Below are 11,118 nucleotides of genomic sequence, written 5' to 3'. Positions count from 1 at the left end.
CCTCTGATGCTGCTTGGCCTGCTGTGTTCCTCCAGCTCCACACTTTGTTATCTCTGACTCCAGCATCTGCGGTTCTTGCTTTCTCTGCAATTCACCTTATCTGTACTCTTCATTATTTTATAAATCTCAATAAGGTCACCTCTCAACCTGCTATACTCCAGTGAGAAAAGTCCCAGCTTATCCAGCCTTTCCTTATAACTCACACCCTCCATTCCTGGCGACATCCTGGTAAATTTCTTCTGAATCCCCTCCAGCTTACTAATATCATCCCTGTAATAGGGAGACCAGAATTTGGACACAGTACGCCAGAAAAGGCGTCAACAGCATCCTGTACAACCTCAGCATAATGTCCCAGCTCCTATACTCCAAGGTCGGTGCAATGAAGGCAAGTGTGCTAAATGCCTTAAATCTACCCTATCTATATGTAATGCAAACTTCAAAAAATTATGTACCTGACCCCCTAGGACTCTCTGTTCTACAACATTGCCCAAGACCCTACTTTCAATTGTAGAAGTCTTGTCTTTGTTTGTTTTACCAAAATGCAATACCTCACATTTGTCCAAATTAAACTCCAATTGTCACCGATTTGCCACATGCATTAGGCACAGGAAAATCGCAGATTATCTGTTCTGTAATCTAGGTGATGCTTGGCTTTGGCCCACAGTATGGCTCAAATAAGTCACTTTTCCTTGGCAAATTCACTCTTGGTCAAAATTATAGCAAGATTTTCTTTTTGCAGCCAATTAAACAGCTGAAATAGTATGAACGTTTTTTTCCCCACAGGTTTTACTAAAAACAACCAAAAAATTGATGTAAGCAGTACAGTTACCAAGTCCTTTGATTCCTTTATTGATTAACTGTTGAAATGTTTAAACTTTGATGGTGTATTTTTTTATCCTAAGCAGTGGTACCCAAATCTCATGAACAAATTAAAACAATCAGTTGTACTCATGGCATGTTTTATTGACACTTGCTAGAAACAGTGTATGTTCATAAATTGCAAAGAAAAAGTACGTTCAAGCTTTGCAACATGCTTGAATTACCCAAGGGCTTGAATGGGGCTTTGGGTCCGTATTGTAATCTCCATAACAATTACTGACCAATTGAAGCCCACTTGCCAACCAAACAGCACTCTTTCTCATTATTTCATAAAATTTGCATTAGGGAATCAGGAGAATCCTCCATTTCTGGATGCAACTCTCATTCTACTCTTGATGATTTTCATTTTTTAAAAATTTTTTATTCTTTTATCAATTTTGGTTTGGAGCTGTGAGCAGAAACTAACTTATAGACTTCGGGAAACTGCTAGCAGTAAAAGGGAAAAAAAAGACCAAAAAAAGCTTTTGTTTGTTTGTGAGGCCAGGCCTGGAGGTTAATTGCAGGCTGATTTTTGATGAAAAAGGTTTGTACCAACACCAGCAACCCTGGGTGGAGCTTTGTGTTTAAACAGATAGTAGGTTGGCCGTTAAACAGGTCAGAAACTGGGAATTGGTTCCAGCAAGTCTGAAAGAGACTCTATATTCAAGCAGTTGGCAGATGTTGAATGTTAATTGAGGTCTCTGGAAAAGATGGTCAGTCTCACAGGGCAGGACGAGAGTTGAGCTTTTTTTTAAACTGTGTTTTTTGGGGAGAGGCATTTAGCTGCTGATGATACAGCATGAAGATTTAAAAGCTCCCTGCCTAACCTCCCTTATTAACTTTCAGAAGCCCAAAGCCTAGAAAGCAGAGTTAAAAGTAGCTATACCTGAGAGAACTGAAAAGGTGACTCTGATCGACATTTCCAGAAAAGCAGCCAAGGAGTCCTGTGAAATAACACATTGTGAAAACCATTTAAGTAATCTGGCCAGTTTTGTTAGTTTCTTTTATTTATCCCTTAACAGTGTTTGCTGGCTTGTCTGTCTGTATTTTGTGTGAATAGGATCTGAAGCCAAATATTTCATTTTAAAGAATAGATGTTAATTAGATTACATTGTTATTTTTTCTGCTAAAGTTACTCCGTATTTAATAAATTACATCTTTTTTGATTAAGACACAAAACCAGTTTCGGAGGGAAAACTCTCTCCGTGACTCCCTTGTCCGCTCCACACTCCCCTCCAGCTCCACCACACCCGGCACTTTTCCCTGCAACCGCAGGAAGTGCTACACCTGCCCCCATACCTCCTCCCTCACCTCCATCCCAGGCCCCAAGAAGACTTTCCACATCAAGCAGATGTTCACCTGCACATCTGCCAATGTGGTATACTGCATCCGCTGTACCCGGTGTGGCTTCCTCTACATCGGGGAAACCAAGCGGAGACTCGGGGACCGCTTTGCAGAACACCTACGCTCGGTTCGCAATAAACAACTGCACCTCCCAGTCGCGAACCATTTCAACTCTCCCTCCCATTCCTCAGACGACATGTCCATCCTGGGCCTCCTGCAGTGCCACAACGATGCCACCCGAAGGTTGCAGGAACAGCAACTCATATTCCGCTTGGGAACCCTGCAGCCCAATGATATCAATGTGGATTTCACAAGTTTCAAAATCTCCCCTCCCCCTACCGCATCCCAAAACCAGTCCAGCTCGTCCCTGCCTCCCTAACCTGTTCTTCCTCCCACCTATCCCCTCCTCCCACCTCAAGCCGCACCCCCATCTCCTACCGACCAACCTCATCCCGCCCCCTTGACCTGTCCGTCCTCCCTGGACTGACCTATCCCCTTCCTAACTCCCCACCTACACTCACCTTTCCTGGCTCCATCCCCGCCTCTTCGACCTGTTTGTTTCCTCTCCACCTATCCTCTCCTCTATCCGCCTCCCACTCTCTCCCTATTTATTTCAAAACCCCCTTCCCCTCCCCCTTTTCTGATGAAGGGTCTAGGCCCGAAACGTCAGCCTCTCTGCTCCTATGATGCTGCTTGGCCTGCTGTGTTCATCCAGCCCTGCACCTTGTTGTCTCGGATTCTCCAGCATCTGCAGTTCCTACTATCTCTAAAATTAATTCTAGTCTGTTTAGGAACCATTGGAGTAACTGTTGAAGGTCTTCAAAGGTTTTAATTTTACTGTGTTGTCAGTACAGAGGTAGAAAAGCTGATTTGGTGTGGCTATCTGTCTCTGTGTTTTAACATTTGTAATTTAATTTGAAATAACATGCCGGATATGTATTCTATTCTTTAATAATTATGTTTATCTCTGTTAGAGTACTCCCTCAGATGTATCCTTTCTAGGCTGAAAAGCGCACAGTTCTTCAGGCTTTGCATATATTTCCAATCCCCATGTTTATAGATAAACAACGTATCTTTTCTCAATAATTCTAAATGAAACTACAGTCCAACCAGTGTACAATGCAGTATACCTTCTTTGGCCTGCATTCGATGAAGTTGGCCACATATTTTAATATTTTATAAGTGTTCCTGATGTTTCTTGATTGGTTTGATAACCCTGAAATTTCACAAGATTCCACCATTCTCCCATTGTAACTTGAGTTGTCAAGAGAAGACAGCAGCTTCTATGGCATAAAGCAGGTTCCAAAATGCCTCGAGGCCTTGTGCTGATACTATGGCATTCAAAGGTGTATTTTGTCCAGTTTTTTTTGATGAAACGTTTTAAGGCAGAAGTGTTGAGCAGTCTGCACAGTCACACTACAGTAAATAGTTTGTGAGGCCTTGCGTTTTTTTTTAAAATGTTGGAACAATAGAAGCAGCCTGAATGGGTGTGGTCAAGCTTCCACAAAATCAGGATTTTTAGTTTCTTAGTTTTGTAGTAGCAGTTGGTGCTGGTGTCTTGACGAGGTTGAAGCTGTTTTTTTTTTACCTCTCTCAGTTACAGCTAAAAGCTAGGGGTTCTCTTCCTGCTGCTGGAGTTGCATGTCAGACAAATTATTTTACTGAATTTGCCTGTGTCAAGAGATTGTGTATGGGATGTTACTATATTGGAACAGTTAATAATAGTTGCTGTATCTACTATTGCGTTTAACATTTTGATAGAGTTTCAGGTAAGCAATTTTTTTTGTTGTATTTTAACTATAGTTTATGAATAAATTATGTTTTGCTTAAAATCAAATGGTTTGACCAATTGAATTATATCTGGAATGCAACACCTTACACTCACTTTGAAATAAGAAAAAGTTAGGGTCTAGACTATCTTCTGAATATTTTGAGGGGTTTGCTCTGGTCCACAACAGTCTTAATTGGTAAGGACTGAGAAAGAAGTGTTTTGCATCTATGCTTAAACCAAGCATTAGGTACTTTGTACAGATATTTTCTAATCAGCCTGTTCAGAGATGTTATCACACACGTATGGAGGAGGTGGGACTTGAACACGGGATTCCTGGCTCAGAGATCGGGACACTACCACTGCACCGCAAGAACCCTTAGGCACTTTGTGTATGTAACTAAGGACTGTAATGACTGTTTGAGACCTTTATAAAATGGACTGTTCTGAATATAGCTGGCTTGACTTCAAGGATCAGTTTCTAGTTTGCTTTATCTATAGCTCTAATAGCTGCTATCTGTGCAGATAGCTTGTTCTCCAGTGAGTACACGGGATTTAAACTTCTGCTGTTATTAAGAATCTATTCATTAAGGCTAATGTTAGTACATGGTTGTAAAAAATGTTAAAACGATTTGTCTAATACGTTATTGACTGTATATAACTTGGGCTTATTGGAAAGAAGTGTTGAAATTCCTGCTGGGGATTGTGGAAGTTTATTATTTCATAATGCAGTATCATAATGTGATTATACACTGGCTAAAGCTGCTGTATAATTTGTTTGAATTTGTTACTATTCATTTCTAAACCACATTTTTTTTTTTGCATATTGTTTGCAACTTGGAAAGGACAAGTCATTTACCTGTACTCTCTTCATGCCTTTTGAAGAATTTGAGAAGCTTACCACAGGCGATGAAGTGCTGCACTTTTTCAAGAAATGCTTTCCAGATTCCATACCTCTAATAGGAGTGTAAGGTTCTTATTTTAGTCAAGATTATTTTTCAATGGCTTGTTTATTGATCCTGCTCATGACATACATTTATGATAGAATTTATGAACAGCAATACAATCAATGTGGAATAATATCACTTCCAAATATCATGGAATACAGCTCCAGATTAAGTCCTCTTGCTGCACATTCTGCCTAATTCAGGGGTAAATGGAACCTTATCCTGGCTTGACTGCCATTTTGTCTTTCTTCTGCTCCAACTCTTTTTGCTCTGTGCTAAAATCCTTGTGCTTTTCCAATTGTATTCTTCCTGCGCTGCACTTTTATCTGCTCTATCTACTCTTTTTGACTCTTGGTGTAAATCTTTTTTTCTTGTTGTATGCTCATCTTTATTGTAAGTTTAATAAAAAGCCATTTTAGACTATTTGGTCATTGTCATAGAGAGTGTTCAATACACGTTGAATTGTGAGTAAAACAAAGCTCCATCAAGTCAAGTGACTACATCTTGAAGTTTTAAAATATATATTTTTAGCGTTGCAGATACCTTACATCTAGATCCCAAAAGACTGTGAATCTGTTTTTTAATATCACCAAGAGAAACCATTAGAAGTCAAGGGGAATGTTTTCACCCAATGGTTATTGAGTGTGCACTAAGATCAGTGCAAGTAATTGAAACTGACAGAACAAATGAATTCATGAAACAATTTGATTGCATTTCTTGAAAGGCATCAAGTTGATGGATGCAATGAGAAGATGGGTGTTTGGGTTTGAATAATTGAAAGCAGATTGACTTTATTGAATTTCTCAGTTCCTAAATACTCTTACGTTCACTTTTTTAAACAATTGTGATTTACTTAAAAATGACTTTGATTTATTTTTTAGTGAGGCTTTGATGCAGGATTATTTCCGTTTGCCAGCCCAGGCTATGATTTCAGTCAAGTGTTCCTCCTACCATATCGGTTCCAAGTGTGTGTTAATGGGAGATGCAGCACATGCTGTTGTTCCATTTTATGGCCAAGGCATGAATGCAGTAAGTTGTGAACATTTGTGAAGTGCTTTACAGCATTAGAATTTTCTGCCAGAACCATTATCGAATTATTCACTCATTACAAGACACGAGTTAAAGATGAGTCTTTGACATTAGAATTGTCTTATTTATGCTAAAATCAAGCAGAGTCACATGTGCTTCAGATTCAAATTCCCTTCAACTATTACAACAGACACTTCTTCAGCTGTTGAACAGCTATTAGCTAAACATTGCAGCCAGTTTATACGTTAGTGTGCATTAGGCCCCTCATTATTTATTTTGCTAGCCATGGCTCAATTAAAGCACTTTCCCATCTCTGTTAGGAAGTTATAGATTCAAGTCACACTGCAAGAATGAGCATAAAGTCTAAATTTCAGAATCTCCAGAACCCTAGAATCCGATATTCCATCTCCCTTCATAGGTTGACATAAAAGATTCTATGGCACTATCCTGAAAGAAGAAGTGGTGTCCGGGCTGGTATCTTCTCCTTAATTAACTTTGCTGTTTTTGGGACCTCACTGTGCTCTTTCTCACGTGGACAATGGGGCCCAGAAACATAAGAACTTAAGAGATAAGATCAGGAGAATTCCATAATGTCCCTCACACATGCTGCACTAATCAATGGCTAATTTTGAGCTTCAATTCCACTTTACTGCCGACTCCCTACATCCCTTAATTCCCTGACAGAGTAAAAATCTATGATGCTGCTTGGCCTGCTGTGTTCATCCAGCTCTACACCTTGTTATCTCAGAGTAAAAATCTATCTCTCTCATCCCTAAATATATTCAACAATGGCATATCCATAACTGTTTTTGGGGCTGAGAATTCAAAAGCTTCACAATGCATTAGTGAAGAAATGTATCTTCATTTCAAACCTAAAGGTCAAACCCTTCACTGATCTGACTCCATTGCAAGTATAACCTTTCTTAAATATGAAGACTTAAATATCTGGACTCCATGCCCTGCCCAATTGTAAAAAATCCTCTTTTTCCGTGTACCCCAACCTCCTTGCAATAAAGGTAAACATGCTATTTGCCTTCCTAATTGCTTGACGTACCTGCAAGTTAACTTTGTGATCTTTGGATGAGTACACACAAGTTGAACATGAATATTAACTATTTTCATGTTACAGCAGTAGTTAAACATTACCAATAAGAGACATGAAGTGAATAACACCTATCTTTTAACCTTGCAACCATGTCTCTGTAATAGCTATTGAATCAAAACCATTTATCTCCATTTGTGCCATTAGTCCATCTCTCTTATTGTGGATGCCGCATGCATTCAGATAAAGTGACTTCAAATCTTTAACACCTATTCCTGCATGGGCTTTGCTGTCTGATGCACTATTGTTGTAAACTTTCCGTCCATTGTGGTTCTATTCAGCATGTCCTTACCTACTTTGATATGTTTTTCAATTGCAGCAAAACTTACCTTTTGGATTTCTAAATCTTTATTCACCTCAATCTTCCTTCCCCTCTTTTTTTAAAACCATTTTCCCTACTCTACTCATACCTCTTTCTGCCGCACTCTTACCTGTATGTGCTCTGTCCTCTTTTGCCAGACTGTGGGCACCATTACCCATATTCCTACGCTGCAATTTTCCCATGCCCTTTCTCTTTAACTCCCCACATGAATCCTACCAGCCCTCACTATTTAGTTTAAGGTTCTCTCTACAGCCATAAATATATGATTCACAGGAGCACTGGTCCAAGCTAGTCCCTCTTGCCTTCAGGCGAACGACATCCCAAATGTACAGCTCCCTCTTCCCCCAATACTTAGTCACTGCCCCATGATTGAGAATCCCATTACTCCCTCACCAATCTAGGAGCCATGCTGATTTTATTTACCCTATGCCAATTGCCTTTCCCTTCCACTCAAATTCCTCTCTATCCAGGATGAGATGTTCTTAACCTTGGCCCTGGGGCAGGCAACTCAGCCTTTTGGGCTCATTTTTGCTGCAGACAATTGTATCTATTGCCATAATTATACAGTACTTACTATAACTGCATTTGTATGAATGGCTAGTGCTATTCACTTTGTTTGTCCACACTGCAAGAACTGAGGTTTCTCCATTCCTACCTTTTGGATCCCCGTATCTGCCTCTTTTGTCATCACACCATCCTGATTCTGACCATGAGCTAATGGTGGGGTGAGGGTTTTCATTTTACAGAATGTGCTCACTGTAAAAGTTTACAGCTTTGAGTTTAGTTTCATTTTAATGGTGCAAATGGTAATTTTAGCATAAATAAGAAAATTCTGATGTCAAAGACTCATCTACTCTGAGTCATAAGTTTCTCAAGCTGCAGATATTTACTACTGATGTGGTTGCTATGGATTGTATTGATGTCCACCAACTCCCACAAACTAAGGTGCTATAAACTTGCTTTTTATTTTGAAATTGACTCTCTTTTGCTAGATGAGTTTACATCAATACGTTGAGTACTTTTCCTTTATATCACATAATTTTCTTTGAACCTTAATAAATCCTACACTTGTTGGTAAAATGTCAGAAAGGGAGCCATCCCACAATCCAGTGGCTGCCCCACAATAACCTAACACTGGCAGTAGTGTTAAATGCCTTAAGGAAATACATCCTGCCCTATATTGGTAGAGATTCCATCTTGAGAGTTTTTCCAGCCAGCTGGACGGTTCCATTGTGGCAGTTGGGAGTGTTGGCACTGCTAAGACTCCATGTAGACCGACCATGCTGAGGAGCCTAGGTAAATTCATTCCTTGGTCCACCCATCACAGGCAAAATACCACTAATAATAGATGAAGCCCAGCTGCCTGCAACTCATTCACTTGTCATGAAATTTCAGACTGGGAGGTTGGTAATGAGGAAGCCACCCACTGGATTTTATGATCTCCTGTCACTTACAAGTCTGTCAGCTTTTTACTCACATTTTATCGCTGATTTTGAAGACCATTGCAATTTTATCATGATATTACTGCACTGGATCAATAAAATGAATATAAGTAAATGAATGATTACACCTATTAAATTAATATTAATTCCCTTTCTTGACTCTGGCTGAGTGTCATGTGATATATAGCACAGCTTGACAGTTTCAGTGACGCATTGTTCCCTGTGAATGCTCAATAGGCAGATGCCTTATCTTTTCTACCAAGCCTCTGAAATGAATGATCAAGGGATCAGATAAATTCTAATTTAATAAACAAATTTCAAATCTCCCTGTACAAACTTAGAGATGAGCATTTTTTTTTACATTCAAAATAGTCTTTAATTGCAGTTTGGCTAGGAGATACCGGAGATTTGTTAACTCTACGATAGATCTTCATTTTGCACTTTCAGTGCACAGAAAGCCGAGCTGATTTGGAACACACACCTGAAATGGAACGAGTTGTTTCTCACCTATTTTGTAATCCTTTATATCCAAGTACTAAAAAAACAATCTGGCACTGAATTTTCTTTGTTGGGTGTGATTGAGTCACAATAATGCACACAAAAAATGTTTTTGTTTCTCCACTCTTTAAGGGTTTTGAAGATTGTATTGTCTTTGATGAATTAATGGACAAGCTTCACAATGATATCTGTGAGTTTGTAAAATTTTTGCAGATTGCACAACTATATAATGTTACGGTATTATATTTATGGCTTTAGCTTTAACTTGTGTTCACTGAAGGAAAAAGCAGTTGGGGGCACCACAGTGGCTGCGGTGAGCACTGCTGCCTCACAGCGACAGAGACCTGGGTTTGATTCCACCGTTCGGCAAAGCAGTCACCTACGCTCGGTTCGCAACAAACAACTGCACCTCCTAGTCGTGAACCATTTCAACTCCCCCTCCCATTCCTCAGACATGTCCATCCTGGGCCTTCTGCAGTGCCACAACGATGCCACCCGAAGGTTGCAGGAACAGCACCTTATATTCCGCTTGGGAACCCTGCAGTCCAATGGTATCATTGTGGACTTCACAAGCTTCAAAATCTCCCCTCCCCCACCACATCCCAAAGCCAGCCCAGTTTGTCCCTGCCTCCCTAACTTGTCCTTCCTCCCACCTATCCCCTCCTCCCACCTCCATCTCCTACCTGCTAGCCTCATCCCACCCCCTTGACCTGTCTGTCCTCCCTAACTCCCTACATACACTCACCTTTACTGGCTCCATCCCCGCCTCTTTGACCTGTCTGTCTCCTCTCCACCTATCTTCTCTTTTATCTATCTCCTATCCGCCTCCCCCCTCTTCCTATTTATTTCAGAACCCCCTTCCCCTCCCCCATTTCTGAAGGAGGGTCTAGGCCCGAAACGTCAGCTTTCCTGCTCCTCTGATGCTGCTTGGCCTGCTGTGTTCATCCAGCTCTACACCTTGTTATCTCAGATTCTCCAGCATCTGCAGTTCCTACTATCTCTGAAACACTAATAAATCATTCTGTTTTCTGCCCTCAAAAGTTGCTTGTCTCTCTTGAGCTTCAGGTTCATAGAAACTTTTCATAGTCAGAAAATTTCTCACAAGCAGGCACTGCAGGATATACCCTATTAAAATCAATGGCATAAAAATCTTCCAAATGCTTATTTCCATATCTGAATTCCTGATATGTATACCACTCCCAATAGTCTGAGTGTAAACTTTAGAAACTGGATTCAGATCAAGATATATGTCCCAATTACTGCTGGTCCTAATATAATCCAACAGTTTAACAAAGGCCAAAAAAATAAGCTATTTGCAGGCTCAAATATGCACCGGAAATCCAAAAAGCACAACAAAGCCCTCTGATCTGAATTATTTTAAATACCACTGAGCCCAATCCCAATCACTTTTAGTCAGGAGTGTTAATATTGCACCTAATGGCATTATTGGGCCCGAGTCAGCATGCAATTATGAAACAGCTGCCTGCTTATGGTGGATACCTTGGTTGCCTGCAAACAGTTAATGAGCAGAAATTAGGTAGGAATGAGTTGGTAAGTAGCCCCACGCTTAACCACATGGGCATCCATTGGCAGCACCTCGCATAATGTGTGAGATGAACTCAATCTTGGCCTTGAAAGAGATGTAATTATTACAACTGAGGGAAGATGTGACCATGACTGCTACAGACAGGACTGTTACTATGGTGAAGATTACTTGCAGCTATGCTGACGCCCTCTAGTCCATAACCTCCACATGTCTGTACTACTAAATGAGAAATCAAGAGTTCCATTTCAATACAATTATTAAC

General features: G+C 40.3%; 1 protein-coding gene across 1 annotated transcript in view; it reads left to right on the top strand.

Annotated features, from left to right (window-relative positions):
* Positions 1-11,118, top strand: part of LOC109913109 (kynurenine 3-monooxygenase) — a 58,888-nt gene that overhangs the window by 27,593 nt on the left and 20,177 nt on the right. The window contains exons 9-11 of the mRNA XM_020512583.2: positions 4,816-4,937; positions 5,799-5,946; positions 9,443-9,500. Of these exons, the coding sequence (XP_020368172.1) occupies positions 4,816-4,937; positions 5,799-5,946; positions 9,443-9,500 (328 nt within the window). The remainder of the gene's footprint in view (positions 1-4,815; positions 4,938-5,798; positions 5,947-9,442; positions 9,501-11,118) is intronic.

Source organism: Rhincodon typus, chromosome 9 (assembly GCF_021869965.1).
Source record: "Rhincodon typus isolate 14 chromosome 9, sRhiTyp1.1, whole genome shotgun sequence".
NCBI classification, from domain to species: Eukaryota; Metazoa; Chordata; class Chondrichthyes; order Orectolobiformes; family Rhincodontidae; genus Rhincodon; species Rhincodon typus.
The sequence above is the reverse complement of the archived record's forward strand: the minus strand, read 5'-3'. Positions and strand labels throughout refer to the sequence as shown.